The following is a 20647-nucleotide window of genomic DNA, read 5'->3' as shown; positions in this document are numbered from 1 at the left end:
AATGTTCTAACCACTAGGCTACACTGCCGCCCCGAAGAGTATGAGCAGGCCTTTCTCATTGACCTGGCCCGGGTATCCTGGAAGGATATTGACCTCATTCCGTCAGTAGAGGATGCCTGGTTATTCTTTAAAAGTGCTTTCCTCACCATCTTAAATAAGCATGCCCCATTCAAAAAAAATAGAACCAGGAACAGATATAGCCCTTGGTTCACTCCAGACCTGACTGCCTTTGACCAGCACAAAAACATTCGGTGACGTTCTGCATTAGCATCGAATAGCCCCCGCTATATGTAACTTTTCAGGGAAGTTAAGAACCAATATACACAGGCAGTTAGGAAAGCAAAGGCTAGCTTTTTCAAACAGAAATTTGTGTCCTGTAGCACCAACTCCAAAAAGTTCTGGGACACTGTAAAGTCCATGGAGAATAAGAGCACATCCAACCAGCTGCCCACTGCACTGAGGCTAGGAAACACTGTCCCCACCGATAAGTCCACTATAATTGAGAATTTCAATAAGCATTTTTCTATGGCTGGCCATGCTTTCCACCTGGCTACCACCACCCCGGTCAACAGCTCTGCACCCCCCACAGCAACTTGCTCAAGCCTCCCCCATTTCTCCTTCACCCAAAACCAGACAGCTGTTGTTCTGAAAGAGCTGCAAAATCTGGACCTCTACAAATCAGCTGGGCTAGACAATCTGGACCCTCTCTTTCTAAAATTATCTGCCGCAATTGTTGCATCCCCTATTACTAGCCTGCTCAACGTCTCTATCGTATTGTCTGAGATCCCCAAAGATTGGAAAGTTGCCTTGGTCATTCCCCTCTTAAAAGGGGGAGACACCCTAGACCCAAACTGTTACAGATCTATATTTATCCTACCCTGCCTTCCTAAGGTCTTCGAAAGCCAAATTAACAAACAGATTTCGAATCCCACCGTACCTTCTCCGCTATGCAATTTGGTTTCCAAGCTGGTCATGGGTGCACTTCAGCCAGGCTCAAGGTCCTAAACGACATCAAAACCACCATCGATAAAAGGCAATATTGTGCAGCTGTATTCATCGACCTGGCCAAGGCTTTTGACTCTGTCAATCACCGCATTCTTATTGGCAAACTCAACAGCCTTGGTTTCTCAAATGACTGCCTCGCCTGGTTCACCAACTACTTCTCAGACAGAGTTCAGTTTGTCAAATCGGAGGTCCTGTTGTCCAAACCTTTGACAGTCTCTATGGGGGTGCACAGTGTTCAATGCTCGGGCTGGCTATTTTCTCTGTATACATTTGAAGTCGGAAGTTAACATACACTTAGGTTGGAGTCATTAAAACCCGTTTTCAACCACTCCACAAATTTCTTGTTAACAAACTATAGTTTTGGCAAGTCGGTAAGGACATCTACTTTGTGCATGACACAAGTCATTTTTCCAACAATTGTTTACAGACGGATTATTTCACTTATAACTCCCTGTATCATAATTCCATTAGGTCAGAAGTTTACATACACTAAGTTCACTGTGCCTTTAAAGAGCTTGGGGAAAAAAAATTATGTCATGGCTTTAGAAGCTTCTGATAGGCTAATTGACACCATTTGAGTCAATTTGAGGTGTACCTGTGGATGTATTTCAAGGCCTACCTTCAAACTCAGTGGCTCTGCTTGACATCATGGGAAAATCAAAAGAAATCAGCCAAGACCTCAGAAAACAAATGGCAGACCTCCACAAGTATGGTTCATCCTTGGGAGAAATTTCCAAATGCCTGAAGGTACCACGTTCATCTGTACAAACAATAGTACGCAAGTATAAACACCATGGGAACACGCAGCCATCATACCACTCAGGAAGGAGGCACGTTCTGTCTCCTAGAGATGAACGTACTTTGGTGCGAAAAGTGCAATTCAACCCAGAACAACAAAGGACCTTGTGAAGATGCTGGAGGAAACCTGTACAAAAGTGACTATAGCCACAGTAAAACGAGTACTATATCGACATAACCTGAAAGCCCTTTCAGCAAGGAAGAAGCCACTGCTCCAAAACCGCCATAAAAAACGTGGGGACAAAGATCGTACTTTTTGGAGAAATGTCCTCTAGTCTGATGAAACAAAAATAGAACTGTTTGGCCATAATGGCCATTGTTATGTTTGGAGGAAAAAGGGTGAGGCTTGCAAGCCAAAGAACACCATCCCAACCGTGAAGCAAGGTGGCAGCATAATGTTGTGGTGGTGCTTTGCTGCAGGAGGGACTGGTGCACTTCACTAAATAGATGGCATCATGAGGAAAATAGTGTGAATATATTGAAGCAACATCTCAAGACATCAGTCAGGAAGTTAAAGCTTGGTCGTAAATGGGTCTTCCAAATTGACAATGACCCCAAGCATACTTCCACAGTTGTGGCAAAATGCCTTAAGGACAACAAAGTCAATGTATTGGAGTGGCCATCCCTGACCTCAGTCCCATAGAATATTTGTGGGCAGAAATGAAAATGTGTGTGTGAGCAAGGAGGCCTACAAACCTGACTCAGTTACTCCAGCTCTGTCAGGAGGAATGAGCCCAAATTCACCCAACTTTTTGTGGGAAGCTTGTGGAAGGCTACCTGAAACGTTTGACCCAAGTTAAACCATTTAAAGGCAATGCTACCAAATACTAATTGAGTGTATGTAAACTTTTGACCCACTGGGAATGTGATGAAAGAAATTAAAGCTGAAATAAATCATTCTCTCTACTATTATTCTGACATTTCACAATCTTAAAATAAAGTGGTGATCCTTACTGAACTAAGACAGGGCATTTTTACTAGGATTAAATGTCAGGAATTGTGAGAAACTGAGTTTAAATGTATTTGGCTAAGGTGTATGTAAACTTCCGACTTAAACTGTACGTCAACGTTTTTGCTGTTGGTGATTCTCTGATCCGTTTCTACGCAGACGACACCATTTTTTATACTTCTGGCCCTTTGGACACTGTGTTAACTAACCTCCAGACGGGCTTCAATGCCATACAACACTCCTTCCGTGGCCTCCAACTGCTCTTAAATGCAAGTAAAACTAAATGCATGCTCTTCAACCGATTGCTGCCCGCACCTGTCCACCCGTCTAGCATCACTGCTCTGGACAGTTCTGACTTAGAATATGTGGAGTACTATAAATACCTAGGTGTCTGGTTAGACTGTACTCTCTCCTTCCAGACTCATATCCCCAATCCAAAATTAAATCTATTATCTGCTTCCTATTTCACAACAGGCTACAAAATAGCCTCCAACACTCTACTCAGCAAACTGGATGTAGTCTGTCGCAGTGCCATCCATTTTGTCACCAAAGCCCCATATACTGCCCACCACTGCGACATGTATGCTCTCGTTGGCTGGCCCTCACTACATATTCGTCGCCAATCCCACTGGCTCCAGGTCATCTCTAAATCTTTTGCTAGGTTAAGCCCCGCCTTATCTCAGCTCACTGGTCACCATAGCAGCACCCACCCGTAGCACGCGCTCCAACAGGTATATTTCACTGGTCACCCCGAAAGACAATTCCTCCCTTGGCCGCCTTTCCTTCCAGTTCTCTGCTGCCAATGACTGGAACGAACTGAAAAAATCACTGAAGCTAGAGCCTCATCTCCCTCACTAACTTTAAGCATCGTCTGTCAGAGCAGTTTACAGATTATTGCACCTGTACATATTCCATCTGTTATACCTCATCCCCATATTGTTATTTTGCTCCTTTGCACCCCAGTATCTCTACTTGCACATTCATCTTCTGCACATCTATCACTCCAGTGTTTAATTGCTATATTGTAGTTATTTTGCCACTATGGCCTATTTATTGCCTCACCTCCCTAATCTTACCTCATTTGCACACACTGTTCTATTGTGTTATTGACTGTACGTTTGTTTATTCCATGTGTAACTCTGTTGTTTTTGTCTCACTGCTTTGCTTTATCTTGGCCAGGTCGCAGTTGTAAATGAGAACTTGTTCTCAGCTGGCCTACCTGGTTAAATCAAGGTGAATTTTTAAAGATATTTTTTAAATAAAGCTGTGGAGATAAGGAGACTGACTGCACCCTGAAAGCCACAGAGCTGAGACAGAGGGACTCAGCCAAGTACAGTTTTCGATTTCAAACACAACAGGGGAACTACAATGACCAATTTCAGGTCACTCTGTCTGTCACAGATGTACGTGTAAACGTTAGTGCTGACATTGTCATGGAGGGAGAGGAAGTCTGGATCTTGTTCGAGACTTCCTGCTTTCTGAACCTTAACTCTATGAACTACATCTTCTATAAGGCCCAAACCAACACTGGTACTCATATACCTTGGCCCAGTCAGCAGTGAGGATGCAGGCAGCTACTCCTGTGCATTGGTTGGTCTCGAGAAGGACTGGTCCCTTGCAGCTATGCTCATTGTGAGATATCCTACAAGGTCCACCACTGTGTCAGTCAATAAAATATTGGAAGGCGGTGCAGTGACTCTGACCTGCAGCAGTGATGCCAACCCACCAGTGGAGAAATACACCTGGTACCAAAGGAACGGAACTGAAGTGACGGTTTTACAGGGACAAACAAATTTACACCAGTGTCAGTCTTGGGTACATTGACCAGTACTTCTGTGAGACTAAGAATGAGATTGGAGCTCAGAACTGTACTTGGGACCTGACCACAGATGATAGACCAGTGTCTTGGCTCCTGTACTGGGGGTGGCGACTGTCCTGACTGCTGGAACTCTTCTAGTCCTCAGCTACTACACACTGAATGGAGAAACCGTGGAGAAAGTGATCTCAGATACACTGAGAGTCCAGTATGTCAGTAAGGATGCCTCGACGTGTGTGAGAAGGAGAGCATAGATCATACCTACGCTGACGCTGCTGAGTTCAATGACATACAGGATGAACCTGATGAGCATGATGACCTACAGGATGACACCTACACAGCCCTTCAGAAAGACCCTCGCCGCTCGATACTATTCCTAACAGAGAATCACCATAGAACCTGAACTGAAGACCTATGGCAACAAACCAAAGACAGGCCTAACACCTTTTTCCTCTGCTATCACATTGACCTGTGTGTGATGTTTTCCAGACATTGACCTTTAATGTTTGAGTTTATGCTGGACTTGAATAAGCGTGCTGAATTGTTTTGCTGTTGGCTACTGGCTACTGCTATTGTAAATTGTGTTCGATTATTTGGTGTTAGAGTAGATTGTTGCTTACTACACAAGATGAGGTTGAAAGAAATGTCATCAAATCACATGCATGTTTTCCTATTCTTTATATTAGGTGAAATATATTCAAATATACCATTAGTGATTGCCACTTTCCTAATTACTGCTCATACTCTGGTAATTATCTTTAATAAAACAATTGAAGCTTGTAGATCAGGCAATAACCAAAGCTATTCTATAGCTAAGATAACTAGGAATACATCAGCAATCGTGCAGACCTTTCAGTATTGTTAATATAATACTAAGGTGTTGCTAAGTCAATTAAATTTCAATAAATGTTTGCTATATAAGAAAAACATGTATTGACCCCTGGTTTATTAGCATACTGTAACAGTTTTCTTGAGTTGAAGGAGAGGCAGACCAAAACACATTGTGGTTATTATGCATGGTTCTTTAATAAAGAAACTATACATGAATAGACTAACAAAACCAAGAAATGTGAAAAACCAAACCAGCCCTATCTGGCGCAAACACAGAGACAGGAACAATCACCCACAAAACCCAACACCAAACAGGCTACCTAAATATGGTTCCCAATCAGAGACAATGACTAACACCTGCCTCTGATTGAGAACCATATCAGGCCAAACATAGAAATAGACAAATTAGACATGTAACATAGAATGCCCACTCAGATCACACCCTGACCAAACAAAACATAGAAACATACAAAGCAAACTAAGGTCAGGGTGTGACACATACTGTAGTACTCTTCACATAGTAATTTAATTGATGGCAGTGTTTTTATTAGCAGCTACACACATATGTACACACATACAAAAATATTGTCCCTAACTGACATATTTTACCAATAACAAACATACCATTTTGAAACTTAAGAATCTGTTATGAATACATGAAATTTCAGAGTAGATTGAGGCAGTTACTACTTTCAATAAAAAAAATAAAAAGACATTTTGTATGAGGTTTTCATCAGACAGATATACACTCACCTCACCACGCCCACCTCCCAGTACCAACTACCATACTGCAAGCTAATTGGTCACCTATCACAATACACTGCACCAGCCCTTTTCCTGTATGGCCTACATTTTTACTGCAGCCACTCTGAAATGTCAGCAGTGTGCTATAAATATCAGAGGGGAGAGGAACACACTCAGTCAGAGCAGCATAGCAGAACACAGGGATGTTGTGAGAGGAGTACACACAGTGAAGGTGTGTATGGGAAGTAACATTTATTATGTCTCTCAATGCTCATACTGGAGCCTTGCTCTCCCTAAACGGTAGGTGCTGCTGTCTGTGCCAGGGGGTCACCTCCCTCTGAGACTGTCGGGGTCTTCGTGAACAGCACCGACAGTAAAACACTGACACACACAATAGGCTGAGAACATCAGCTCAGCAAGGAAGTGTAGTCCACCACCACATCATAACTGAGAGAGAGAAGAGAGAGAAAGGTCAAGTAGTGTAGAGAGACTGAGAAGTCATTTAACCTCATTTTAGCCCTGGTCACCTGTGCTGTAGTGAGGATTATTCAGGATTAGAGTGAGGAATGAGCTGGAATACAAGGCCACTAGGCCACTCTCACACACCACTTTAACAAACACTGAAAAAACAGCACTCTGGGAAAATGAGTCTGCTGATGGATTGGACTGCCACTTAACCTTGCGCAACCATCTGCCCATGCCTACACACACGAACACATACAGACACACACTTGCGTGGCCAACTGATCCGTGCACACTAGGTTATTAGTATTTTCCTAAGAAGTGATGAGGAATGTTGAAATCCCACAACGGGTGGAAAGCCCAGGAAAGAGAAAGGAACAAGTTTTTCCACTATTTCCATCTTAAAGCCACCTCATTCTATTTACCTGATTGTCACCAAATATCTGTCTCTAATAAAGTACACGTCAGATAAAAAATGTCACGAGAGGCCTGATGGAAACAGAAAATGTGTCAGTAAACTTTCCAATCGTCGACCCAAAAAAATACGACAAAGTGGGATTTTGATGTGTCGTTAAAATAAATTATGTGAGAAATGTCAGTGGAACTACTTATATGCACCAATATTGCTATAATAAATCAACTTGGAGTCACGCGGTGACATCTTTTGTGGTCCTCCCACTATGACTCATCGGGAAAGCATGTTTATTAGGCTACAGATGAAATATGTTCTGATGAACTTCACAGGGTGGTGAAAGAAGGTGACGATCTTAATGCTCCTTTCCAATAAACATCGAGGGTCTTATTCTGATGGCATGATCATCGATGCTTGGCTTCCTTTGACAAATGAAAATAATTGCGTTCTCTTGTCGATAATAATATCATCAAGTACTGCAGGTAGGCTATACCCACACTGTGTCTGCGAGCTGTTTGCTAGAGTGCGCATGTCCATACCAGAGTGGGCACACTTGCTCTATAAACCGCAACATTGTTTTGTGAGAAAACCACGAGTAGAGTTGAAAATGTGATGGAAACCCATTTAACTTGTATTTTTTTTAATTCGCATCGATCATCATGCCACCAGAATAAGACCCTAAATATTTATTGGAAAGGACCATCAAGATCACCTTGCACTTTCACCACCCTGTGAAGTCCATCATAAATTATTTCATCTGTAGCCTAATAAACTGTTTGGTTTCCTGAGTCGTAGTGGAAGGACCACATACCATACCATTGCATGACTCCAAGTTTACTTTGATATAATGGTTTTTATATCAATATTTGCTTTGCGCATAAATGCGTTTCATTTAATACATTTTGCAGACACAAAAAGATTCCACCATGTCGATCAAACAAATGATCTGTCAGTGTAGTGGGGTAATATTGGATATGTGTATTATACACCTCACATGCTAGAATAAGCAATTAGCCTATTAAAATGTTTATCTGACTCCATAAAGATGATTCAAATATGCAAGAGACTATAGTTGATTTAGAGTTATAGGCAATCAAGAAATGTCTGAGAATGGAATTCTAAATACAGTTGAAGTCAGAAGTTTACATACACCTTAGCCAAATACATTTAAACTCACTTTTTCACAATTCCTGACATTTAATCCTAGTAAAAATTCCCTGTCTTAGGTCAGTTAGCATCACCACTTTATTTTAAGAATGTGAAATTTCAGAATAATAGCAGAGAATGATTTATTTATTTGAGCTTTTATTTCTATCATCACATTCCCAGTGGGTCAAACGTTTACATACTCAATTTGTATTTGTTAGCATTGCCTTTAAATGGTTTAACTTGAGTTTAACGTTTTGGGTAGCCATCCACAAGCTTACCACAATAAGTCAGTTGAATTTTGGCCCATTCCTCTTGACAGAACTGGTGTAACTGAGTCAGGTTTGTAGGCCACATTCTTTTTCAGTTCTGCCTACACATTTTCTATAAGATTGAGGTCAGGGCTTTGTGATGGCCACTCCAATACCTTGACTTTGTTGTTCTTAAGCCATTTTTCAACAACTTTGGAAGTATGCTTGGGGTCATTGTCCATTTGGAAGACCCATTTATGGCCAATCTTATGATGCCATCTATTTTGTGAAGTGCATCAGTCCCTCCTGCAGCAAAGCACCCCCACAACATGATGCTGCCCCCTGTGCTTCACGGTTGGGATGGGGTTCTTCGGCTTGCAAGCCTCCCCCTTCTTCCTCCAAACATAACGATGGCCAAACAGTTCTATTTTTGTTTCATCAGACCAGAGGACATTTCTCCAAAATGATGATTTTTGTCCCCATGTGGAGTTGTGAACCGTAGTCTGGCTATTTTATGGTGGTTTTGAAACAGTGGCTTCTTCCTTACTGAGCGGCCTTTCAGGTTATGTCGATATAGGACTCGTTTTTACTGTGGATATAGATACTTTTGTACCTGTTTCCTCCAGCATCTTCACATGGTCCTTTGCTGTTGTTCTGGGATTGATTTTCACTTTTCACACCAAAGTACGTTTATCTCCTTGAGCGGTATGACAGGTGCATGGTCACATGGTGTTTATACTTGCGTACTATTGTTTGTACAGGCAGATGAACGTGGTACCTTCAGGCATTTGGAAATTGCTCCCAAGGATGAACCAGACTACAATGTGTTTTCTGATGTCTTGGCTGATTTCTTTTGATTTTCCCTTGATGTCAAGCAAAGAGGCGCAGAGTTGAAGGTAGGCCTTCAAATACATCCACAGGTACACCTCCAATTGACTCAAATTATGTCAATTAGCCTATCAGAAGCTTCTAAAGCAATGACATAATTTTCTGGAATTTTTCAGAATTTTTCAGTTAAAGGCACAGTCAAGTTAGTGTATGTAAATTTCTGACCCACTGGAATTGTGTGATTGGGTGAATTATAGGTGAAATAATCTGTCTGTAAACAGTTATTGGGAAAATGACTTGTGTCATGCACAAAGTAGATTTCCTAACCAACTTGCAAAAACTATAGTTTGTTAATTAACAAGACGTTTGTGGAGTGGTTGAAAAATGAGTTATAATGTCTCCAACCTAAGTGTATGTAAACTTCCCACTTCAACTGTCCAAATATTATTTAATTACCTTGTAAAATGAATGGATTGACATACAAGGCATGAAGCTTAATTTACAAAGCATTAACACGCATTACAAGGCTTTAATCTAGGCATGATCGGAGAGGGAGAGATAATGGCACCGTGACTTGTGCCCTGACCCACAGCTCACTGGAGAGAATCTCACCAATGCAGGTCAGGAACAAAAAAGAGCGACAATTAATCAAATCAAATCTAAGGCCCTTTTATAACATCTGAGTTGTTGGCCAATAGCATTACTGTAAAGTTAACCTCCAATCAGATATCAGACCTACATGATGTAATCACATCAGAACCTCTACTGCTCAGAGGTGTGACAATGGGGTTTGGTGAGATCAACACAGAGGAAATTCTTGCATACAGTTTAAAGGGTCACTTCTGGGGTTCCCCTACATCGGCATCTATAAAACTGTACCGAATCTTGGTATTTCCAACAAACCTGTTTAGATTTTTTTTTATACGGTCTGACTTTACTCACATTAAAACTGGGTAAAGAAACGTTATACACAGTGTATATTTTGAATTGCATTATGCATTATCAGAGTCTGCAGGGACTGAACTGTGGGCCATTTGAAATTAACCTAATTTTGGAGACAGACACTTCTAGCAAATATTTTAATCTTACTGCCTTGTCCAGAGTCTCTCTTTTACCCTCTTTCTTTAAAGTCCCAGTGGAGTCAAAAACATGATTTTCCAGTGTTTGATATACACTGAACAAAAACATAAACACAACATGCAATAATTTCAAAGATTTTACTGAGTTACAGTTCGCATAAGGAAATCAGTCAATTGAAATAAAATCATTAGGACCTAATCTATGGATTTCACAAGACTGGAAATAAAGATATGCATTTGATGGTTACAGATACCTTAAAAAAGATAGGGACATGGATCAGAAAACCAGTCAGTATCTGGTGTGACCACCATTTCCTCATGCAGCGTGACATATCTCCTTTGCATATAGTTGGTCAGGCTGTTGATTGTGGCCTGTGGAAAGTCCCACCCCTCTTTAATGTCTGTGCGAAGTTGCTGGATATTGGAAGGAACAGGAACACGCTGTCGTACACGTCGATCCAGAGCATCTCAAACGTGCTCAATAGGTGACATGTCTGATGAGTATGGAGGCCATGGAAGATCTGGGACATTTTCAGCTTCCAGAAATTGTGTACAGATCCTTGCAACAGGGGGCTGTGCATTATCATGCTGAAACATGAGGTGATGGCGGCGAAGGAATGGCACAACGTTCTTGTCACGGTATCCCTAGGCATTGAAATTGCCATTGATAAAATGCAATTGTGTTTGTTGTCTGTAGCTTATGCCTGCCCATACCATAACCCCACTGCCACTGTGGGTTACTCTGTTCACAAGAAGTGTGTGAAGAGCACACTTCTCCAGCGTGCCAGTGGCCATCGAAGGTGATCATTTCCCCACTGAGTGGCCTTTTATTGTCCCCAGCAAAAGGCACACCTGTGTAAGGATCATGCTGTTTAATCAGTTTCTTGATAAGCCACACCTGTCAGGTGGATGGATTATCTCGGCAAATGAGAAATGTTCACTAACAGGGATGTAAACAAATGTGTGCACAAAAGTTGAGAGAATTAAGCTATTTGTGCGTTATTTCAGCTCATGAAACATGGGACCAACACTTTACATGTTATGTTTAGATATTTTTTCAGTGTATATTTCCACACTGTGAGGTTGGAGTAATACTGTGCAATTAGTTACAATTAAATGAGTTAATAGACCAATAAAAAATAGTTCCAAACCTCTCTGCCAGTAACAGCTATTTTTCCATTTTCCCCATCCAACTTCAACTCAGACCAATCCCAGACAGCCGTAGCTAAATTCTTGCTTGAGAAATTGCTCTTTGCTAAGAGGCATTTTTTGTTTCTTTTTGACCATTTTAATTGAAATCAATCACAGTGAGGTACTTCATTTTTACCCCAAAATGATTTGATAATAAGACACAAACATCTGCATTGGACCTTTAACTCCATCTGTATGGCCCCTTTTCACCCCTTTTCTTGCATTCTCTCTTAGTGCTGTCTGTTGACTTTCAACCTCACCCGCTCTGCCTCTTTTCCTCTTTCTCTGCCTGGCTCTGCCTCATAGACTGAGTGGAATAGGACATCTGAAAGGGCAGAGTGGGATGTTTTTGTTGCACTATAGGGATGGAGATGTTGTATTGCCACAGCAGACAGAGAGAGGTGTTTGAAAGAGAACGGTGAGCTTTAACACTATGCTTAGTTCTGTAAAGTACTCCAGTAAAAATACTTTAAAGTACTGTACTTTACTATTTATATTTTTGACAGCTTTTACTTTTATTTCACTACATTCCTAAAGAAAAGAATGTCATTTTTACTCCATACATTTTCCCTGACACCAAAAAGTCACATTTGGAATGCTCAGGCAGGACAGAACAGTTCAAAACACACCTCCATCAATGAAATCCCTACTGCCTCTGATCTGGCGGACGAGCTAAACACAAATACTGCATTTGTAAGTTATGTCTTGAGTGTTGGAGTGTGCTCCTGGCCGTCCGTAAATAAAATTATAAATAAACATTGTTTTGTTTTGCTTAATATAATGAGTTTGATGTTTAACATTTACTTTAGACTTTTACTCAAGTATGACAATTGAGTACTTTTTCCACCACTGACTCTATGCTCCACAAGCACCTTGTCCATTGGGCATAGGTCTTGGCCATTATTCCTGCATGTCATATATTGAATGGGAATGTAACCATATTCATATTATTATCACAGAGAGATGGATTCCCACCCACTACTGCTAGAGAAAGCCAGCGAAGCCACACCCAGTTACATCCTGCGCCTATTAGATCACAGAGCTAGAGTAAACATCGCTCTGTTGCTAAAGCCTGAAATAGAGACCCAACGGACATTCTCCGAGCACGCCATGGTTTTTCGTCTAAATATTTTATCTTGCCCATGCATTTGGTGCCCCCACCACACCCAGCTAACTTTCTGCATTTATACACATTTTGTCATGAGACTGAGATAAAATGTTGCAGTTTCAAGCCCAGCTAATTTCCTGCAATTCTACACATTTTGCCATGAGGCTGAGAGAACATTTATCCGTTTTAAACCAAATCTCCTGCTATTCTACACATTTTACCATGAGGCTGAGAGAACATTTATCAGTTTTAAACCAAATCTGCTATTCTACACATTTTGCCATGAGCCTGAGAGAACATTTATCAGTTTTAAACCACATCTCCTGCTATTCTACACATTTTACCATGAGGCTGAGAGAACATTTATCAGTTTTAAACCAAATCTCCTGCTATTCTACACGTTTTACCATGAGGCTGAGAGAACATTTAGCAGTTTTAAACCAAATCTCCTGCTATTCTACACATTTTACCATGAGGCTGAGAGAACATTTAGCAGTTTTAAACCAAATCTCCTGCTATTCTACACATTTTACCATGAAGCTGAGAGAACATTTATCAGTTTTAAACCAAATCTCCTGCTATTCTACACATTTTACCATGAGGCTGAGAGAACATTTAGCAGTTTTAAACCAAATCTCCTGCTATTCTACACATTTTACCATGAGGCTGAGAGAACATTTAGCAGTTTTAAACCAAATCTCCTGCTATTCTACACATTTTACCATGAGGCTGAGAGAACATTTAGCAGTTTTAAACCAAATCTCCTGCCCACCTCCCCCAAAAATCTGTCCCTCTTGCACCCTTGGCACTAATGGGACTTGACTTGCAAACCCTTCACATCAGGGCCTCCCGAGTGGGGCAGTGGTCTAAGGCACTGCATCACAGTGCTAGCTGTGCCACTAGAGATTCTGGGTTTGAGTCCAGGCTATGTCGCAGCTGGCCGCAACCGGGAGACCCATGGGGCGGCGTCCAATTGGCACAGCGTCGTCTGGGTTAGGGGAGGGTTTGGCCGGCAGGGATGTCCTTGTCCCATTGCGCACTAGCGCCTCCTGTGGCGGGCCGGGCACAGTGCACGCTGACACAGGTGCATGGTGTTTCCTCTGACACATTGGTGCGGCTGGCTTCCGGGTTAAGCGAGCATGGTGTCAAGAAGCAGTGCGGCTTGGCAGGGTCGTGTTTTGGAGGATGCACAGCTCTCGACCTTTGCCTCTCCCAAGTTGGTACGGGAGTTGCAGCGATGAGACAAGACTGTAACTACCAATTGGATACCACGAAATTGGGGAGAAAAATGGGTAAAAATGACAAATAATAAAAAATACAATTTGAGTCGGGAATCCTTGAAGCGACCCATCCTCTCATTCATAGATGTACTTAAACACTCTTACATAGAGGGGTACAGTCCCAGTTAGGGAAAGGTAACCTGTACTGGAGGTCATCCATTTTTAGCTACAATTATTCAACCTGAAACCTCCCCCCTACATCCACTCTTTCCAAAATGACTCCTATTTTAGATAGGTATTATACAGGACATTGCACTTCAGTTGTTATATGATTTAATACGGTTGATTTATGATTAACATAACCTCTGCCGCTATTCCAGGTATTGTGTGTTCTAGTCTCTAACCAATGTTGTTTGTGTGTGTTGCAGGACAGTGGGGAGGACTCCCACAGGATTGCACAGTCCCCAGTCGTCCATGTCAGGGGGCTGTGTGAGGCTGTGGTGGAGGCTGACCTGGTGGAGGCCCTAGAGAAGTTTGGACCCATATGGTAAGAATCCACCCAAATGTGTTGGGTGGTATATGCACCCCACCCCTTAACCCCTTGTTTTCCTCACTGTTAGACCTAATAACGAAAAGGCATTTATCCCATCCTTTTGCTAAACATAGGAAAATATGCACAGAAAGTCGTTTTACCAAATATTTAAGAGATAGACATGGTTTAAAAAAAGAAGTGGTAATATGTCATACAGTACAAAGATGTGTAGGCGGCTTAACTTACCATATATACCCGGGGTAAGTTGTGCCAAGAGACCACTTTTTTTTGGACAAGATATGTTCTCAAAACTGTAACGGTTACATGAATTCTGATTATTTCCAGGTATAAACAACACCCTGAAATATGTAGATTTCTTTGTTAGAAAGAATAATACGTATCCCTTGACGGAGTGATGCTGAATGGAAAGAATTGCTCAGATTACCCCACTCTCCTCTACCTCACAGAGACCTTGAGTAACAGAGAGATCTCAGTGTTACTTAGGCTCCTTATGTGGTGCAATATTCATTAACATCCCATCAACCCTAAGAGAGCTGTGGAAACAGCATACGACAGCATGGGTAACCCACAACATAGGGACAATCTACCGTACCATGGTAACTGTAGAAACTATGGTAACTGTCCAATTAGACCAGCACTGCCCACAGTATTGTCACAGCAGCAGTTTCTCCCCTCTTCTGTTTTGTGTGCTTTTGTGTTGAGCCACTTTAGGCCCAGTGCATCTATGATAATTTTTTGAAGGTAATTTAAACAAGAAGTAGATAGAGCAGTTTCCTTTCTCCTGGAATTTTTTGACAGTTGCCCCAAACCTCACAATTTGACTTGGAAATGTTTTCCAATCCAAACTTGCAGTTTAAATTCTGTCAGCTCAGGACATGAGTTCTCATTGGGGAAATCTCAAAGAGACCCTCTTCCCAATAGTGCTCTCTATATGACATTACAGTAGACAACAGGGAATAGGGTGTAATTTGAGCCTCAGTCCATTCAGAGTAATGGACACATTTTCCACTCAGTCAATTGAATTCTAATGGACTTCCTTGTTGTTCTGTGTTGATGGCAGCTATGTGATGATGATGCCCTTTAAGCGGCAGGCGCTGGTGGAGTTTGAGATGGTGGAGAGTGCTGATAAGTGTGTGGCGTGTGGGAGTAGCGAGGCCGTCTACATCGCAGGCCAGCAGGCCTTCTTCAACTACTCCACCAGCAAGAGGATCACTCGCCCCACCAACTCAGACAACCCCAACAGTGGCAACAAAGTCCTGCTCCTGTCTATCCAGAATCCCCTCTACCCCATCACTACGGTAATCAGTGCTGAAAATACATACTGTATTATACATTACAATGATCAAATATATGTATAATATGCCATTTAGCAAATGCTTTTATCCAAAGCAACTTACAGTCATGTGTTAATTTTGCGTACCGGTGGTCCAAGGAATCAAACCCACTATCCAGGCATTAAAAGCACCATACTCTATCAACTGAGCGACAATGAACCATTACCACAGTGGCAGTTATTAAGTTGCTCTGTGCCACGCCCCTGGTACTGTATGTATGCTATTCTCTCACCATGGTAACAGCAACTAACGAGAGTCCCTGATTATTGCCCATATTAACAGTAGTCAAATTTAAAAAAATATATTAATCTAAAGCATTTGTGTATTATCATTTTTTTTACTCTTTCTTGCTCTCTCACTCCTCTATATCTCAATTTTATCTCTCTGTCTCCCTCTCGCTCCTAATGTGAGCCGACGGGCTGCATTTAGAAAGTCGTGTTTTAAAGCATCCTGGGGCTGTTTCAAGGTTTATTTCTCCCGGAGTTTGCATATCCCCCTCCCCGTTGCTCTCCCTCTCATCTCCCCCTGCTCTCTTTCTCTCTTTCTCCCTCTCAGGTGCTGATAGATAGAGAGGGATCTCAGCGGGGCGTCTGTAGATGTGTTCAGATAGCATGTGTCTGATGATTAGAATATCAGGACGCTCACGTATATCAGTCTTCCTCAGATATGGATGAACAACTAGGCTGAGAAAGCATCCAGCACTGCTTCCCTGTGTCTAATTCCAGCTGAGCAGAGAGGAAATACAATAGATATGCACGCTGGTCATGGTTAGGGTTGAATTGTCTTATTATTGAGTCAAACATAGTCTGATTAGAGAGACACAGTCACTGTGCTAGAACATACAAGCATTATGGAAGAATGAACACACACTAAAGGACTGATAGATGTATGCACATAGATATACACTCACTCTTATAGATACACATGCAATGCCATACTAGAGTGTCTTATATCAAGACCAATGGAACTTTAAAATGGATAACATATAGGTTCCTGCATCCAGATTGCTCTCGCTATTGTATAATTGTGTAATGGCACCAGAGGGGATGGCTGCCGTTTTATGGGCTCCTAACCAACAGTGCTATTTTGTTTGTTTTTTCGCATTGTTTGTAACCCATTTTGTACATAAAGTTGCTGCTACCGTCTCTTGTGACCGAAAAGAGCTTCTGGACATCAGAACAGCGATTACTCACCTCGAACTGGACAGAGATTTTTTCTTTAATGAGTCCGACGTGAAGGATATACTACTTTGTTGAGACAAGGCCCAAATCCCCGTCATCCGTGTGAAGAAAAGACGGAGAAAAAGGGGGGGTGTCTTGTAAGAATTTGCAGACGAGTAGGTAAATCACCACTACTCTCCATATTATTGGCCAATGTGCAATCATTGGAAAACAAACTAGACGATCTACAATTAAGACTATCCTATCAACGGGACATTTGAAACTGTAATATCTTATGTTTCATAAGATGTGGCTAAACCACGACACGGATAATATAGTGCTGGCTGGCTTCTCCGTGCATTGGCAGAACAGAGCAGCTATTTCTGGTAAGATGATGGGCGGGGTGTGTGTCTATTTGTCAATAACTGCTGATGCGCAATGTCTAATATTAAAGAAGTCTCGAGGTATTGCTCACCTGAGGTAGAATACCTCATGATAGGCTGTAGACCACACTATCTACCAAGAGTTCTCATCTATGTAGCCGTCTACTTACCACCACAAACCGATGCTGGCACTAAGACCGCACTCAATGAGGTGTATAAGGCCATAAGCAAACAAGAAAATGCTCATCCAGAAGCAGCGCGCCTAGTGGCCGGGGACTTTAATGCAGGGAAACTTAAATCCGTTTTACCTAATTCCACCAGAGGAAGCAAAACTCTAGACCACTTTTACTCCACACACAGAGATGCATACAAAGCTCTCTCTCGCCTTCCATTTGGCAAATCTGACCATAATTCTATCCTCCTTATTCCTGCTTACAAGCAAAAACTTAAGCAGGAAGTATGCACGCTGGTCATGGATAGGGTTGAATTGTCATATTGAGTCAAACAGAGTCTGATGAGAGAGACACGGAAGTGGTCAGAGGATGCGGATGCTACGCTACAGTACTATTTTGCTAGCACAGACTGGAATATGTTCCGGGATTCATCCAATGGCATTGAAGAGTATACCACCTCAGTCACCCACTTCATCAATAAGTGCATCGACGATGTCGTCCCCACAATGACCGTACGTACATATCCCAAACAGAAGCCATGGACTACAGGCAACATCCGCACCGAGCTAAAGGCTAGATCTGCCGCTTTCAAAGAGCGGGACTCTAACCCGGACGCTTATAAGAAATCCTGCTATGCCCTCAGACGAACCATCAAACAGGCAAAGCATGAATACAGGACTAAGATTGAATTATACTATACAGGCTCTGACGCTCGTGGAATGTGGCAGGGCTTAAAAACTATTACGGACTACAAAGGGAAAGCCAGCCGCGAGCTGCCCAGTGAGGCGAGCCTACCAGACGAGCTAAATGCCTTTTGGGCTTGCTTCGAGGCAAGGAACACTGGTACTGGTACCTGAATATAGTCTCATTGTTGTTAATGTAATTTTCTTGTGTTACTTTTAGATTTTTTTTACTTTAGTTTATTTAGGAAATATTTTCTTAACTCTATTTCTTGTTTCTTGAACTGCATTGTTGGTTAAGGGCTTGTAAAGTAATACCTGTTGTATTCGGCACATGTGACAAAACAAACTTTGATTTGATTTGATTGGAACTTTTATCTTCCGTCTGCAGCTGACTAAAACATTCTCTGTCTCCCTCTGTTGTCTCCAAGGACGTTCTCTACACCGTCTGCAACCCCATCGGCAGTGTGATGCGCATCGTCATCTTCAAACGCAACGGCATCCAGGCCATGGTGGAATATCCTTTCTGTCTGGCAGGCTGGCAGGCTGATTGTCGGGTCTGTCTGTCTGTCTGGTAGGGTATCAGTGTATGGGGTGGAGGGTGAGCCAATAAGAAAGGTATCCCCAAGTCAAATTATTCAACAAGCATAGACTTGTTTTTGCTGATGGGTTTAGATGTTTTATAACTTCTATCTGGGGACTTGCAATTGTGAATTGAGGCTTGAGGTTCGTTGGTTGTTTTGCTGTTGTCTTTAACTTGCCCTCCTCACATTTGAGTCCGTCGAGTGTGCTCAGAAAGCTAAGGCTGCTCTCAATGGAGCCGACATCTATGCTGGCTGCTGCACCTTAAAAATTGAATATGCAAGGGTAAGTCTATATTCACCACACGCAATCACATATATAATGCTTAGCAAATAGATTTTGACTTCCTGATGATCAGCCTCAGCATGCAACAACATATCTGTTGTTTCCCCCCTTTAGCCAACTCGCTTGAACGTGATCAGAAATGACAACGAGAGCTGGGACTACACAAAGCCTTACCTGGTCCGAAGAGGTAACAATCTGCTTCTTGTTCTGTAGGCTATGGAGCACTCTCATTGTGTAGAAGCTGCTGTGTTAGGACTAAAACCTGCCATATCGGGCTGTCAGAGAGGCCATGGGCAGCCTGCAGGGCAGGGTCAGGTTTTCAGCCTGCAGGGCAGAGTCAGGTTTTCAGCCTGCAGGGCAGAGTCAGGTTTTCAGCCTGCAGGGCAGGGTCAGGTTTTCAGCCTGCAGGGCAGGGTCAGGTTTTCAGCCTGCAGGGCAGAGTCAGGTTTTCAGCCTGCAGGGCAGAGTCAGGTTTTCAGCCTGCAGGGCAGAGTCAGGTTTTCAGCCTGCAGGGCAGAGTCAGGTTTTTAGCCTGCAGGGCAGGGTCAGGTTTTCAGCCTGCAGGGCAGAGTCAGGTTTTCAGCCTGCAGGGCAGAGTCAGGTTTTCAGCCTGCAGGGCAGAGTCAGGTTTTTAGCCTGCAGGGCAGGGTCAGGTTTTCAGCCTGCAGGGCAGAGTCAGGTTTTCAGCCTGCAGGGCAGAGTCAGGTTTTCAGCCTGCAGGGCAGAGTCAGGTTTTCAGCCTGCAGGGCAGAGTCAGGTTTTCAGCCTGCAGGGCAGAGTCAGGTTTTCAGCCTGCAGGGCAGAGTCAGGTTTTCAGCCTGCAGGGCAGAGTCAGGTTTTCAGCCTGCAGGGCAGGGTCAGGTTTTCAGCCTGCAGGGCAGAGTCAGGTTTTCAGCCTGCAGGGCAGAGTTAGATTTTCCTCCCTCTGGCACAGTAACTCAAATTTGTCCAGGCTGCAAACGGAACAGCAGGAAATAAGCAGTAAGGATATCAAATAAGTGTGGCTCTTTCTCTCTTTTCATTCCTGTAGGCTGCAGATAAGTCAGATCTTAGCTGTTGGAGAGAGAGAGCGACAGAGAGAGGAGAGAGAGAGGAGAGAGAGCAACAGAGAGAGGAGAGAGAGAGGAGAGAGAGCGACAGAGAGAGGAGAGAGGGAGGAGAGAGAGCGACAGAGAGAGGAGAGAGAGAGGAGATAGAGCGACAGAGAGAGGACAGAGAGCGTCAGAGAGAGGAGAGAGAGAGGAGAGAGAGCGACAGAGAGAGGAGAGAGGGAGGAGAGAGAGCGACAGAGAGAGGAGAGAGAGCGACAGAGAGAGGACAGAGAGCGTCAGAGAGAGGAGAGAGAGAGAGAGAGAGAGAGAGAGAGAAAGACTGTTTGTCTTGAGTTTAGTCTGCATCAGCTAAAATGAAACAGATACCTGGCGATACTTCTCTATATCCTCGCTAACGTTGCTAAATGTGAGACAGAGAGATACTGAGTCAGAGGCTGATGGGCACAGTGGTTTTATCATTGTATGAGGAATGTTACAGTAGCACAGATGCTGTTTGAAAAAAGAGCAGAGATATGGCCCTGTCTATGTGAAGTCATCATTGTCACTGTAGCGCACCTATTGGAAGGTGTTTAAGGACCAGTATGGACCACAGACCTGCAGTCAAC

At 42.8% G+C, this 20647-nt stretch overlaps 1 protein-coding gene across 2 annotated transcripts in view; it reads left to right on the top strand.

Annotated features, from left to right (window-relative positions):
* Window positions 1-20647, top strand: part of LOC135511134 (heterogeneous nuclear ribonucleoprotein L-like) — a 73780-nt gene that overhangs the window by 24914 nt on the left and 28219 nt on the right. For both annotated transcript variants that reach the window (XM_064932705.1, XM_064932704.1), the window contains exons 2-6: window positions 14269-14387; window positions 15454-15691; window positions 18555-18642; window positions 18896-18990; window positions 19105-19177. In XM_064932705.1, coding sequence (XP_064788777.1) covers window positions 14269-14387; window positions 15454-15691; window positions 18555-18642; window positions 18896-18990; window positions 19105-19177 — 613 coding nt within the window. The remainder of the gene's footprint in view (window positions 1-14268; window positions 14388-15453; window positions 15692-18554; window positions 18643-18895; window positions 18991-19104; window positions 19178-20647) is intronic.

The sequence above is a fragment of the Oncorhynchus masou genome, chromosome 23 (assembly GCF_036934945.1).
Source record: "Oncorhynchus masou masou isolate Uvic2021 chromosome 23, UVic_Omas_1.1, whole genome shotgun sequence".
Taxonomy (NCBI): Eukaryota; Metazoa; Chordata; class Actinopteri; order Salmoniformes; family Salmonidae; genus Oncorhynchus; species Oncorhynchus masou.
This window is presented reverse-complemented; position numbering and strand designations above follow the sequence as displayed.